We start from the raw sequence: 15,753 nt of genomic DNA on the forward strand, positions 1-15,753 counted from the left end.
GAAGTACTCAGCGTCGGTGGACAGTAATAGATCTCCCTCAGTACTACACTGAGGTGTCAGCCATGATTACTCTCGGAGCTGAAGTCTCTGGAGTGGAACTTGAACCTAGAACGTCTCAGACTGCGACACAGAATGGGTGAGATCGAACCAACCACCCAATGTGCCTGTCGTCAATTGCCTTGAAAGTTTCCTAATGTTGGCATACCATTCTATTTTCCAATTACTCAACCTGCCAATTTTATCTACTTGAAGTTAGCTTTTTCCTCCCTTATAATCCTTGAATTGTCCCCTCTCCTTTGGAATTTTCATATATTGAATCCAATTATCTTTGTTCCCTATTTTCTGGACTTCCCAGTTAAATTTTCTATTTGTATCATTTCCCTATATTGGATATTGAGAAATAGCTGACTAGATAATTGTTATGAACCTCAGCAATATATAAATGCAGCATGTGTATCAGCATGGAAGGAGCCTCCCACACTTACACGTTAATCTGCCCACCGAAAACAGTTAGAGAAGAGCAGCTACTGACAAGTGAAGATCTCCTCAATATGAATTCTGTCACCGGTAAATGTGTGTTTTAGAGACCGGGTTATTAACAATCGGCTTTATTTATTTCCAAAAAGAAAACTTTGTTAAAAATTAGTTATAGCGCCTGTTTCCTCATTGGCCTGCCTTGTGGGGACGTGACCGCAATAGAGGATACATTTGTTGGCAAATGAATCGGAGGAAAGGAGGAATAGAGAGGAGAGATAAGTGAGAGAGGGAAACAGAGAGAAAAATCAACAGTGAGAGAGAGAGAGGAAAGGCTAGAACTCAAGCGCCGGGCTTTCGACACGTTGTTTAGTCCCATTAGTCTTTTAACCACAACCTCAATGTTTCGTGTCCCCATGCAGCTCTCTGGATACTCTGCTCGGTGCTGAAAGCAAGTAGCCTCTGCTGGGCTGCTCCAACTTCGCCCTGAGAGATTTCAGGTGACCAGACGCCGCCGGAGTTCCGGGACGGACTGGAAAGAAACAGGAATTTTGTCTTTCAAATCTGGAATACCATTCAAAGTTTGCTGGAAATGCACGTTAAGTAAAGCCAGACTTCAAACCCTTTGGGTTGTTGCGAGTTCCCCTGCAAGTTACACACCGTCCTGACTTGGAACAATATCACCGTTCCTTCACTGTCACTGGGTCTAAACCCTGGAACTCCCTTCCTTCCTAACAGCACTGTGGGTGTTCATACAACACATGGACTGCAGCAGTTCAAGAAGGCAGCTCACCGCCATCTTCTTGAGGCCAGTTAGGGAATGGGCAATAAATGTTGGCCTAGTCAGCGACGCTTGCATCCCGTGAACGAATGTAAAAATAAATTAACTTGTAATAATGCTATTTTGATTACTGGAGAATACAAGGGACACCCTCCACCGTCAGCCATTCCTTTCAAAAAAATAGAAAGTAACATTGTAAAATCAGCTTGTACAGGCTAAAAGTATTTCATCAGGTTTATTAACAGGTTAAATAATTATACAGAAACAGGTCAACACAACAAAAACCATAACATTTAATAAAATAATAATTTGAATAGAATCAGTCCACAAATTAATATATTCTTTAAAGAGCATTTTTCTACATCTGAAAAGCAAACTTTTTTGATGAATCAGATTGCCTTCCGGTAGACCTTCAAGCTTCCATATTTCACATGGATGGCACAAATTCCAGTTCATGTATAGAATTCAGATCTCATGCCAGAACTAAATCTGAGCATGTACAGGTAGAGTAATCCAGTCAGTTGCATTCTCTCACTCTATCCTGGTGGTCCTGCAAGTTTATGTCACTCAAGCACCTATCACATTTCCTTTTGAAATTATTGATCATCTCCACTTCCACCACTCTTGCAGGCAGCAAGGTGCAGGTCATTACCACTCTGAGTGAAAAAATTCTTCCTCACATTCCCTCCTGTATTTCTTGCACTAAATTTTAAACCTGTGTCCCCTCGACCTTGTACCATCAGCTAATGGCAGCACTGTTCCAAGTGGCCATTTATCCTGTGTACGTCAAGAGAGTGTCAGCAGGTCGTGGATTACTATTGTTACATGACATCCATACATAGGCACTTAACGAGCATGACTTAATATACAAAAATCACCAGCAAGAACAGTGTCTCATTTTTCTCCTTCTAGCCTGGGAGGGGCAAGTGCAGAAATTTAATTCAATTATAACATCTCTGCTGAAATCAGCAAACTCAACATGGAGCAGGAATCAAACTATGTCCTACTCTTTGATTGGTAAAACTGAAATGTACACAGGAGTCCACTGTATTAATGTGCATAATAGAAATTATTTTATCTTACAGCACTGCTGCTTGCCTTATATAGTATTTTAAACCTGCTGTGCATTACCATACAGAATCCACTTCCAAAATTCTGAAAATGTCAATCAAACCAGGCCCAACATGGATTGCAGTGATAGTCTGCAACACATTTAACAGTATTAGAAGATTGTTATATTCTCTAGCTTTCGTATTTTATTCCAATTGGGCTATGCAAAATTCAACAGTGTCATTTCAGAATACATGTGGTGAAACAAGCTGGCCCAGCACATTTGCTTAACTTGTGTCCTAACATCTCACCCACCTTGACCAACAGGATCATAAATAGGACAGAAACAGAAAATGCTGGAAAATACACAGAAATCCTCTGAGAGAGAGAGAGAGAGAGAGGGAAGTATTCCATTATAAAATTCAAAACAAAAATATTCACGTTCTGGTACAGATGCTGGATTGTACATTTCCAACAATTTCAGTTTCTTTTCTTTTCATCCCACAGCAAGATAGCTGAGGAAATTAACACTGGCAGAGCCAGTCAATGTAAATTGTGGAGCCAAGTTCCACAATTGGACCTCTTTGAATTGGGACTGGAACACTGATCAAGTTATACCTGAAAAATGAACGTACGCAGATGGGAGCTAATAACATGTATTTAGTTTTAACTGTATTATATTCAAACTTTGCCTTTTGTTCATACATTCTGGGAACTGTTTTAATCTATATCAATGAAGAAGGTCAATCTTAATAATAATGGCACAGACGATAAAAGTAATGCATTTGGAAAGAGGGAAATGTGTACTGCAAAAACTGTTACTTTCGAAGAATTAAACAATCCTTTGTGTCCCCAAGCATAAACAAGCACTCTGCTTTATTTCTTCTTCAATTCATTTAAACCAATAAACAGAGAGAACAGTACTTTGTCACCCAGATAATGCCCAACAGTCCTAAGATCCTTGACTCCCCCGTATTCCCTCCTGCTCAAGGTTCCCTGTCTCCTTCAGTCCAGCGGCAGCTTCACTCTGCTGTTTCAAGTACTGGTCCAATAGGGCAGCAAGGTGCATGGGGCCAGACTGTAGAAGTTGGCACGTCTGAGATGTCATAAGAGTCAGGCCGCCCACAAGCTCGCCTTGGATGATCTGCATTCCTGGAAGCCTGGAGTAGTCAACCACTCCCTGTCTGCTGAAAAGTACATCTTCGATACAAGCCCCTGCATAGGAAGAGACAGCACGATTAACGGGCAAATTTTAGCACCTTCTATATACAGGCAGTTGTATATTAAATACAGTGACGGGGATGTTAACAGAAGATGGTGGATACAACGCTGAAGTCAGAGGCAGGATAGAGATAGTCAGAAATAATTTTATGAAGGTGAAGGATGTGTTAACAACAAGAACAGGATGTGACATTCTATCCACCTTCCTGTAGGCCTCAGAAACCTGGACCAATAAATAAAGATCTGTGGAAGAAAATAGAGGCCTTTTGAAATGTGGACATGAAGATGTTTGCTAAAAATTCCATGTACAGACCATAAAACAAATGAAGAGGTGTTTGAAATTGCAAAAGCGAAAAGAACTCTTAAAAAGTAACATCCAGAAAAGTGTGTGTCAGTATTTCGGTCATTTGATCAGAGCTGAAAATCTACAGAGGTTTATTCTAGAGGGCAAAGTGGAGGGCAGCAGAAAGAAGGGTCAACCTAGGGGTTGGATCACCAACATCCAAGAGTGGTTGCAGACGAGCTATAATGGATGTGTGAGGATGGCTCAAGACAGGTGAATGTGACATCCCATGTCAGCAGATCCACTGGCAGGAGCAGGAGCATTCAACAGTCAATTTCTATCATTAGTCAACCACAGACTTAGAAATGATAGGAGAAAAATAACAATGTGCATTTATATACTGCCTTTAATATAGTATAACATCCCAGGACAGATTATCAAACAAAAATCATTTAATATATTCATGACTGAAATAGATATGTTTTTCAACTTTAGGGGAGTCAAGGGTTATGGAGAAAAGCTAGGAAAGTGGAGCTGAGGCTAAGCAGGTTCAAGGCCTACTTCTGCTCCTATTTCTTATGTTCTTGAGTGGAACTTGACACCAAGTCACATAAGGACAAACTAAGACAGGTGAGCAAAGGTTTGGTAAAAGCAGATTTTAAGCAGCTTCTTAAAGGAGGAGAGAGAGGTGGAGAGGGGGAGAGGTATAGGAAGGGGATTCCAGAGCTTTGGAGCTAGACAGCTCAAGGTACAACTGCCAATGATGGAACGATTAAAACTGGGGATGCACAGGGGGTCAGAGTATGAGCAGCAGGGAGATGCTGAAGGGTTCTGGAGCTTGAAGACTTTACAGAGCTGAGGGTGAAGTCTTGGAGAGATTTGAAGGCAAGGAAGAGAATTTCAAAATTAAAAGATTGCCCAACCAGGAGTCAATAAAGTTCAGTGAGCACAGGGATGATGGGTGAACAAAACTTGCTATGAAAATCCCAGTGGTGGGGAGCTGCAAGAACCACAGGTCCAAAGCATGATACTCTTATCACACAACATGTCTCGAATAACTCGCACACTGTATCCAAAAATGTTATTTGCAGCATGAAATCTATGTAATTTACTACTGCAATGGATCAATACTAACCACTTCCGCTTCCTCTCTAGGGAGTCTGTTCAACGAAGATAGTGAGCAGTAGGCCAGCAATAAAATCAGAAATACATTTTATGCCTTGACTATATGTGACTGTGTCATGCATTTACCCTCTGGTCACAAAGGATGGCAATCAATGTTAAAGAATATTAAAACAAGGGCTGAAAGCCTCTACAATTAGACAGGTTTTGGTGGGATCCACTGGTCTATTCAGTAATCTGTGTTCTACAGCTTTTCACATTATAACAGTGAAATTTATGCAGACCTTCTTGAATACTATGTCATCTTCAGTCTAGTGACAAAATGCAATTGTTAGACCAAAGCACATGGTTCCGTAAGAGAGAGTGTGCGGGCTAATGAAATGTGTAAAATTAAGTTTAAGAATCAGATGCAATTGGAAATCACAAATAACTTTCGTTCCAATTTGAACTTAGCTCTGTTATTGCTCTTACCCAGTAAACTGATCTGAGTAGTACTGCGCACGGTCTTCAGGAGCTCTTTAGCTTTGGGCTCCTTACTCACAACAATGATATTGTGACCAATAAACAAGGGCAGCAGGTTCTTGTACTTGGTGTCTGCTAGATATGAACGCATGACCTGAGACAGAGAAATAATCAGTGACATTACAAGATGTGAACTGGAATTATGCCATCACTGAGAGACCTGCACTTATACAGTGCTTCACAATATAAAAATACCACACGCTGACTTGATTTAAGCAGGCAATATCTACAAACAGCAATATGGCGCATGGCCAGTTTTACTGTTGTCTGTGTCAGCCTTGGCTCTGTGGTGACACTTTTGCCTCTAAATCATAAGGTTATGGGTTCAAGTCCTACTCCAGAGACATGTGCATGATTTGGTCTCAATTCTCTGTGAGCAATGCCACTGTGGGTCAACTGGAAGATTTTTCATCTTTAAACTTTGAATTATTTTTATTAATTGACAGGAATTGAGCATCACTGGCAAGTATTGCTTATCCTTAACTGCCCTTGAACTGAGTGGATTGCTAGGCCATTTCAGAGGGTAGTTAAGAGTCAACCGCATTGCTGTGGGTCTGGAGTCACATGTGGGCCAGACCAGGTGAGGACGGCAGATTTCGTTCCCTAAAGGACATTGGTGAACCAGATGGGCTTTTACAACAATCAATGATAGTTGTCATGGTCACCATTATTGAGACTAACTTCATGTTCCAGATTTATTCATTGAATTTAAATTGCACCAGTTGCTGTAGTCGGATTTGAACCCACGTCCCCAGAGCATTAGCCTGGGCCTCTGGCTTATGACTGGGATTGGTTGTACAGCCCAGTAGATAGGTGCGAAATAGGACCAGATTGATCCATTGTAACACTGAACACTAAAAGTGAATAAGAATGCTCCAATCCATCCGAACTAAAGCAAATATCGTTTTTTTTATTCCTTCATGGAATGTTGGCATCGCTACCTAGGACGGCATTTGTTGCCCATTCCTAACTGTCCTTGAACTGAGTGGCTGGCTTGGCCATTTTTAGAAGGCAGTTAAGAGTCAACCACATTGCTGTGGGTCTGGAGTCACATGTAGGTCAGGCCAGGATGGCACATTTCCTTCCTTAAGGGAAGGTGAACGAGATGAGGTTTTACAACAATCCATTACTAGTTTTATTTATTTTCTATTTTATTTAATTAACTGAATTTAAATTCCTCCCATTTGCCATAGTGGGATTTGAACTCATGTCTCTGGATCATTAGCCCAGGCGGCTAGATTACCAGCTCTCTAACATAACCACTATGCTTCCATACCCAGTACGTTGAATGGGAACTGGTTTTCTTTTTGGTTTGTTGTCTGTTCCCATCTTCCCATGGGTGCAGTGCCACAGCTGTCCCCTTTACCTGATCCAAATGTTATTCTTCACACTGACTGAGGCTACATCTGTAAGTGACATTAGAACCAAGTCTTCAGCCATCTGCAAGCATGAGCCTAGTTAGGGTCATGTATGGAGAATAGCCACGGAGACAAAATAATGGACAGCCACCAAGTGGAACCTCCAAGAAGAGTTGACACCTTCTGAAGACAACAGGAGCAGGAGGGGGTTTAAAAGAGAAACTCAGTTAAGAAACAAACACTGCTCACCAAGCTGCTGCAATTCTATGAAGGGCGTTAGCTAGAATGATGCATAGGATGCAAAGTTAAGAAAAACCTGGTTAGGGAAGAATTTCATGCGAATGTCGTGTTTCAATAGTCGATGCCGAAGAAGCCTCAGCTCATCGGAGGTGATGGAGTTGCTCTGGAAAACGGCAATCATTTTATTCTCCCTGAACGTCACTTCCACATCGCGCTGCAGGAGCTTTTCTAAACCAGATGGCTAAAGGAGAGATTTACACAAACATTGTTATACACGGCTTTGCATTGACTAAGGAAAACAGTGAAATGCTGTTACCTGCACGGGAAAAAAAGATGCTTTTGTTAACGCCCAGCAGTGGGTCTTATGTACAGCTAGAAATAAAGCAGCTCACCATGCTGCCCTCTTGAAACTGCAGAGATTACGGAGTACTCTTAGGGCTAAAGGCCAACTGTTACCTCCTGGCAGGCTTTTGAACCATGGGCAGAGTCACAGCCAAGTCCAAACCTTTCCCCCTACGAAATCTGCGATAGTGCCTCTTCCATCAGGGTTACCGGGTAGGGATCAGTAATGAGAACCCTGGCTGGCCTTTCCTCCCCCTATTCCAAGGGCAATGAGGCCAGTCACCATACTCCTACCACCTACCCCAGCAGAGAGTAGCTAACTCAGCTTACACCAGAGCTTTATTTTGGAGTCTTCCTGATCCCTATGACTGAATTCCACATTGAAGAGATGATTTACCAACTGCATCCATTAATTAGGATTTTATCAAGTTTTCATTTGCTGTATATGAAAATGGACTGTAATCTGCAAATCTGTTAACAGTTTTTGCGACTTGAGATTATTACATTTCTGTGGCTCACACAGGGCCTCTGGTGGTAGAAATCAAGTACTGCAAATGAACAAACACAATATCCCCCAACAAAAACAGAATTACCTGGAAAAACTCAGCAGGTCTGGCAGCATCGGCGCTGAGTTTTTCCAGGTAATTCTGTTTTTGTTTTGGATTGCCAGCATCCCAGTTTTTTTGTTTTTATAACAATATACCACAATATTCTTTCTCTGTCCAATTCTAAAGTAATAAATTCCCAAACAAATCTCTTTGGAAGGAGGCATTTTTTATTTTTCAGGTCTCGTGAAAAAGACTAATGGCAAAGGAATTCAGATTGCCCCAAGTTCAAAGTCTAACAAGTATTAGGCACTTTTCTCAACTTTTTGTTTTCAAATCTGTCTATGTCCTGACCCCCACCCATCCCCCTTATCTCCGCAATCTTTTCCAGCCTCACGGCCCTCCAAGATATCTACACTCCTCTAATTCTGCCCCTTGAGCATTCCTGATATTAACTGATCCACCACTGATGGTCATGCCTTTAGCTGCTGGGGCCTTCAGCTCTTCCTAAACCTCTTTGTTCTCTTATATGACACTTCTTAAAATCTACTTCTTTGACCGAGCTTTTGGTCAATGGCCGTAATATCTCTTTACATGGCTCGGCTTCAAATTTTGTTTTATAAGTGCCTTGGGACATACTGTTGTTAAAAGCGCTATATAAATACAAGTTGTTGGTTCCTAGATTATGCAGAACGCGATTAATTCCAGTCCTGCGTGGGCTCTCATTAATCTATTATACTGATACTTGTGTTTCTGTTGCTTTAAATTCACTGACTGCCCACCCATCATTAGCATGTTTCCTGTCCTCAGGATGTCCCATGCATTCCTTTATGGCCACCCGAGAGCCCACGGGACTGAATCATCAGCCTAGGTTATGTGCTCAAATCTGGAATGAAAGTGAACCCACGACCTTCTGACTCAGAGGCAAAATGCTACCACGGAACTTAGGCGGACTCCATAGCTCCTCCTTCCATCACTCCTCTGCTGTCGCTGGGTTAAAATCCTGGAACTCCCTCCCTAACTGTGCTGCGGGTGTACCTACACCACATGGACTGCCACAGTTCAAAGCTGCTCAGCACCAACTTCGACAACACCATGAAGGGTGGGCAATAAATGCTGGTCTTGCCAGCGACGCTCACATCCCATTAACAAATAGAAAGTAGTAAATGTGCTTAATGTGCACCCTTATTTTTTGTACTGGGACTGTGGGTGGATGGGGGGAGGGTGGTGGGATGATAATGTGCTATTCACAAAGTTATGGTAACTGGCTCCCTCCTCATCTTATAGAAGAAACTGTTGAACAGAGCTGATTATTATGATTAAGCACGTTAGCACATGGACCCCACTAGTTTCTACACTGCTGAATCGACGTAATGGTTATCTATGGGATCCAGTGGATCAGTGCTGGATCTTAGCTTGCGATACATCAGATTAATATCTGGAAGTTTTCACTTAACTATAGTTTGTAGCAAGTTTCATAATTTTATATGTTTGGAAGTTGTTCTTGTGATTAGCAATCTTACTGAAAAGAGCAATTGTAGATTATGTCCAGCACAACAAAAGGAATTTATTGGGCCAATGGTCTTTCCTTAAACCATATTTTCTTACAATTTTTTTTATTCGTTTATAAAATGTATCTGTATGAATGAAAGTTCCATAAGGAAGAAAACAAATACCCTTGTCTTCTCCATACTGAATATGTTTTGCTGTCAAGGAACATAAGTATTCGGGCCCCAGCATCTATGAACAACAGTACAGGAGATGTATCAATGACAGTGATGTTCTCTTAGCATGCCCAATTTGCTCTTTGTCAAGAATCAAGGGAAATCATGTGCAAACCTACACAACCCTTGGTGGATCCCTGCCAAGAATGTCCACGTCACACATATAAACCTTCATCTATTAAAAAAACAATATATTTACTGATTCAGGCTCTTTCTTCCACTGCTAAACACAGTGGAGAGAAGAAATGTCAAAAGCCCAACGCAACGCTCATTAGATGTCTTCACCTCTTGGACTTCCCGCTTCCTTGGATTGATGCATCTTTCTGGCACGGCAGGCTTCGGCGGGATGTATTGTGTGACAGCCAGCAGCTTCTGACGCAGGAAGTGCATGGGTTTGCGGTGACGAGTCACGGCCTTGGATCCATGACGAACAATCTGCTGGGGCGGAAACCACCCTTCAAAAAACAAAAACACTTGGGTTTAGCGAACACCTCAGACTCTTAGGAAGTTAAGCGCCGGCAATTCAAACAGGTTTTCTTCTCGCTGCAGCGCATGCTCACTGAGATGCTAACCTCACGTCATCCAATCATGCGATTGGTCTTAAGCTGAGAACAAGAAATTCCTCATTTCTTTGGCCCTCTTGATCCTTATTTCAGAACAGCATTGTCACAGGTCTAAGAATAAACAACTGGCCATGTTCTTGGCCACAGAAGAATGCAGTATGGAGAGACCAGAAGAGAGAGAAGATAACTCCCAGAACTATTTTTAAGGATAAGGTGTTGAACACACAATGGCCAAAATATTTTGAAAAGGTCTTAATTATGGGAATAGTAGCATAGTAGTTATGTTACTAAATGAGTAATCCAGAGACCTGGATTAATAATTCAAATTCAAAATCCTATATCCCTTAATATCTCTAGTTAACAAAAATCTATCATTCTCAGATTTAAAATTAACACTCCCAGCATCAACTGCCATTTGTGAAAGAATAACTGTCACACTTTTCTGCCTTCAATTAGTGCAAAACTGAGGATCTTTTGATTAGTTAGGTTACAGTGCCTGAGAAACCCCCTGAACTAATACAACCATATTCTGTGCATCAAGAAAAAGGCTTGCATTTGTATAGCATCATTCATAACCACAGGATGTCTCAAGATACTTTATAGCTAATGAAACACTTTTAAAGTGTGTTCACTACTGCAATGTAGGAAATACAGCAGCCAATTTGCACAGCAAGCTCCCACAAACAGTAAAGATAATGACCAGATAATCTGTTTTTCATTATATTGACTGAAGTTAAATATTGGCCAGAAAATCAGGGGAAACTTCCCTGCTTTTCTTCGAAGTAGTGCCAACCACCTAAGAAAGACGGATCAAGTGTAACTTGATTTTTGGGTACGAAGGAAACCCTAAGGAGTATGAGGATAGCGCAGGAAGGTGAGATTGAGGTAGCAGATCAGGTTCATTGAATGTCAGAAGAAGCTTGAAGGGCCAAATGGCCTGTTCCTGCTATTTCTTATGTTCTTAACTGAAAACTCTCTGGGAAAAGCCTGGAAGCCATTACACTACATGAGGGGTAACCCTGGAGGGTCTTCTAGGATAGCTGAGTGAATTAGATTTGGCTGAATGGCCTTCCTTATCCCAGTTTGTCCTACTCATTGATGTCAGCCATGGCTCAGTTGCCAGCACTGTCGCCTCTGAGTCAGGAGATCGTGGGTTCAAGTCCCACTTTAGAGACTTGAGCACAAAAATCTAGGCTGACATTCCAGCATAGTTTTGAGGGTGTGCTGTACAGTCTGTGGGTGGTTCATCTGAGTCTGTTTTCTCAAGTGAGGGCTTTCCAGAGGCATTTGATATAGTGCCACACAATAGACTTGTGAGGAAAGTTATTGCTCACGGAATGAAAGGGACAGTAGCAATGTGGATGCACAATTGGTTGGCTGAAAAATAGGAAGCAGAGTGTAATAGTCAATGGATCTTTTTCAGGCTGGAGGAAGGTTTGTAGTAGAGTTCCCCAGGCGTCAGTGTTAGGACCCTTGCTTTTCCTGATATATATTAATGGTCTAGATCTTGGTGTGTAGGGGACAATTTCAAAGTTTGCATATGATACAAAGCTTGGGAGTGTTGTAAACTGTGAAGAGGGCAGTGTAGAACTTCAAAAGGACATAGACAATTTAGAAGTTCAATGCGGAGAAGTGTGAGGTGATGCATTTGGGTAGGAAGAACATGGACAGACAATATGAAGGGGTGAAATTTTGAAGGTGGTGCAGGAGCAGAAAGACCTGGGTGTATATGTGCATAGATCATTGAAGGTGGCAGGACAGGTGGAGAGAGCAATTAATAAAGCATATGGTATTCTGGGCTTTATTAATAGGGGCATAGAATACAAGAGCAAGGAGGTTATGTTGAATTTATATAAGACACTCTTCAGACCTCAGCTGGAGTATTGTGTTCAGTTCTGGGCGCCACATTATGGGAACGCTGCAAACACATTGGAGCGTGTGCATAAGAGGTTTACAAGAATGGTTCCAGGGATGAGAAACTTCAGTTACAAAGATAGATTGGAGAGGTTGGGACTGTTCTCCTTGGAGAGAAGGTAGCTAAGAGATTTGATAGAGATGCTCAAAATCATGAGGGGCCTGAACAGAGTAGATAGGAAGATGATGTTCCGGCTCATAAAAGGATCAAGATCAAGATCAAGATCAAGAGGGCACAGATTTAAAGTGATTTGCAAAAGAAGCAAATGTGATGTGAGAAAAATCTTTTTCTCACACGAGTGGTTCAGGTCTAGAATGTACTGCCTGGAAGTGTGGTGGAGGCAGGTTTAATCAAGGCATTCAAGAGGGCATTAGATGATTATTTGAATAGAAGCAATATGCAGGGGTACAGGGAAAAGGCAGGACAATAGCACTAGGTCATAATGCTCATTTGGAGGGCCACGTCAGACATGATGGGCCACGTGGCCTTCTGTGCTGTTAAAATTCTGTGCTTCTGTGAAGTGAACGTAAAAGATCCCATGGCACTATATTGAAGAAGAGCAGGGCAGTTATCTTTGGTGGCCTGGCCAATATTTATCCCTCAATCAACATCACAAAAACTCCATTTCAACTAAGAGTTGTTCTGATCCCAGCTAAGGTTACCCCTGGACAAGCCTGATCACAGCTTGATAGATCATAACTTTTAATTTGTTTATTTAGATATGTGGATAGTGGCCATTGAACAGGGTCATCGGAGTCAGCTAATGAAAAGAATAAAACATTAATTAAACAAGAAAAGATGAATTATATTACAATTCTCCTTCACCCACAAGCATACATTTAGATATATACAGATTTGTAAGGATAACACATGTTTGAAAAGCTATACTGCTATAATATGTCATACTCTAATGTCCTCAGTAAGTATACAGTCCATGTAAACCAATAGGCACCCTGTGGTCAGGCACAGCACACTCAGAAGCCAAGTGACAGATACCATCTCAACCAGATGCTATGGATCTCTAATCAACAACCGTGCTCTCCCCTCCTCCCAGACATTTGTCCCACCACGAGCCAACCAGTCTAATTGAACTCCATCTTTCACACGAGGGTTTCCAATCTCCACTCTCCAAGAACTCGCTTTGGAATCTTCTCCCAAATTGACGCCTTCTCTCAGGTGCCTTCTGCAAGGGTTCAACTCCAGGGTGTGTGGGAAATCTGCCCTCACTCTGCAGTTCCCTCTCCCAATGTCCAGTCTCTCTGGAGTCCTGGCTTCAAACTGAACTCAAAGCTGCTATTTCTGTAGTTCTTCTGTCTGTGGGAGGGACCTGCCTCTCTGCACCCCTGTTAAAAGCTGGCACCTTTTAAAATGAAACGAAACCTCAATTTGACCTTTTTTAACACACAGATACAGAAATACAAATCAAACCTAACTTTAAAGCTAAAGCTCATTCCTAACACCCACAAATGCCAACATAACTTAATTAAACTATTTCTATTTCCTGACAGACTCATAACGGACTTGAAACGTTAGCTCAGCTTCTCTCTCCACAGATGCTGCCAGAGCTGCTGAGTTTGTCCAGCACTTTCTGTTCTTATGGCAGATCTCCAGCATCCACATTGTTTTGCTTTTAACTCAGTTCCCTCTAAAATAGCCTAGCAAGACCACTCAGTTGCCAGACCTGTTGACGTTTTGCTGCGCCTTCAGCCTTTATCACAAAAAGAAAACAGGTTACCCGGTCATTTATCACACTGCTGCTTGTGGGAGCTTGCTGTGCACAAACTGGCCGCTGCCGCGTTTCCGACGTTACAACAGCGGCTAAACTGCAAAAGCGCGCCATTGGGCGCAAAGAGCTTTTCAGGCGCCCTGAGGTCGTGAAAGGTGCTACAGAAATGCAAGTCTTGCTTGATCATCGCTCTTCCCAATGGCAACAGGGAGATGCATCTAAAATATTAAACGCTTTGGTCTGGACACCTCATCCACATTAAATCTGCCTCTTCTCCTTTTCACGTTCTGCCCATTTCCTTTTTCTTTTCTCTGTTTCACACTCTCACCTCCGGAGCGCAGCAGCCGCCCGCACAGCGCCGCCATCTTCACCAGCACCCCGCAGCAAACCGGCACCCGATTGGTCACCGCGCCACCGCCTCCCACACCCCCCACCAATCAGAAAGAAGCATAGAGCCGATCAATCAGAGAGCCGCACACTGGGGCCCCCGCGGCTGCCCCGCGCGAGGTGAAAGGGGCCAATCATAATGAAAGGTGCGGCAGCCAATCACCAGCTGGCTACAGCGGCCCCCACTGGACCGGAGGTCTCCACTGCATCATCCAGCTCAGCCTCCCTGTTGCCAACACTCCACTCTCCAGCAATTAAAGATTAATCCCCTGCACCATGTCCCCGGAGAGAAAAAAAAATCAGTGCCATTAAAAAGTGCATTTTATTTTCATTGAACATGTTTGCTTATTTATCATATTTTTAAAAATCAGAGGTGGGGTAAAAAAGGCTGATTGGGCAGAGCATTTCGAGGCAGGAACAGTGTTGACACTTCCAGAAATACAATCACCCAGAGTTGGGAACCTTACCCAGGGCTGTTGAGCTAATGACTAGCCACTGTTGAGAGTGTTTGGGTGTTTGGGACAGGACAGGATAGATTTGGTCAAAATGCCTCTCCACTAAGAAACAGCCCTGCCAACACCAGGTTGAAATAGGAAAGATGAGTCAATGCAGCGAAATTTGACTCTGGGAAGGAATGAAAACTTTTAGGGTGGAATTAGACCACGGCAAGAAGAACAAATATTAAGAGGTGGGGAACTATGCAAATAGTTACCAAACAAAAACAGAAATACCTGGAAAAACTCAGCAGGTCTGGCAGCATGATGTTTCGAGTCCTCATGACCCTTCAACAGAACTGCAAATAGTTATATGTGTTAAGTCTGATTGCAACACACAAAAGCTGAAAGGGGCACCATTTTTAAATTGTCAGTTTGGCTGAATGGTACTGCTTGTCGTCGAAGGGTCTGGTATATACAGGGTTAATATGGGACTGAGTACAGAACTACCCATACAGTGATGTAAGCAAGCACATGTCCTAGACTTAGGGTCATTGTGGCATTGGTCAGTGACCTGTTAAGGCCTACGATGGAGATAACTCCAGCCTGTACTAGTTGTATAGTTAGTAGTTGATAAAGACTCGGTGTTAATGTACAGAAGACCATGAAGACTTCTTTAATGGATACATTCAGTAACCAGCACTATCCCAACGATCCTCTGCTGAAGCAGATTTACAGGGCTCATCTATATCATTGCTGTTTGAAGGACTTAGTGAGTGTCATGAAACTATTAATGTGTATAATATTTTAGAAATTATTTTTCTTTTAAAATAGGTTTAGTCTGTGGGTGTGTCTTAACTGGATTAAAGCCAGCTAGTCTGGGTGCTTTGATATGTACTAATTTTGAGATGTAAATAGAGAGGTAGAGTTTGCATTTTTTGAATAGAGCATTCAAGAAGTGGGGTGAAAACTGATGCCTATCTAGCACTTACCAAGCAATATGTTTATATTACTAATAAAATTGGGACTGTGAAAAGGCTTTAATTGTTAAAAGGTGGACTTCAAA

The 15,753-nt window shown here is 42.2% G+C and overlaps 1 protein-coding gene across 1 annotated transcript; it reads right to left on the reverse strand.

Annotated features, from left to right (window-relative positions):
• Positions 1 to 1,476: 1,476 nt before the first annotated feature.
• On the reverse strand, positions 1,477 to 14,269 carry mrpl10 (mitochondrial ribosomal protein L10). Its single transcript, XM_041173755.1, has 5 exons — positions 14,195 to 14,269; positions 9,948 to 10,117; positions 7,128 to 7,292; positions 5,403 to 5,547; positions 1,477 to 3,520 (listed from the first exon to the last, which is right to left on the reverse strand). Exons 1-5 carry the CDS (start codon positions 14,229 to 14,231, stop codon positions 3,258 to 3,260), a joined length of 780 nt encoding a protein of 259 aa, XP_041029689.1. The 5' UTR covers positions 14,232 to 14,269; the 3' UTR covers positions 1,477 to 3,257.
• Positions 14,270 to 15,753: the final 1,484 nt, after the last annotated feature.

This window comes from Carcharodon carcharias, chromosome 23 (genome assembly GCF_017639515.1).
Source record: "Carcharodon carcharias isolate sCarCar2 chromosome 23, sCarCar2.pri, whole genome shotgun sequence".
Classification (NCBI taxonomy): domain Eukaryota; kingdom Metazoa; phylum Chordata; class Chondrichthyes; order Lamniformes; family Lamnidae; genus Carcharodon; species Carcharodon carcharias.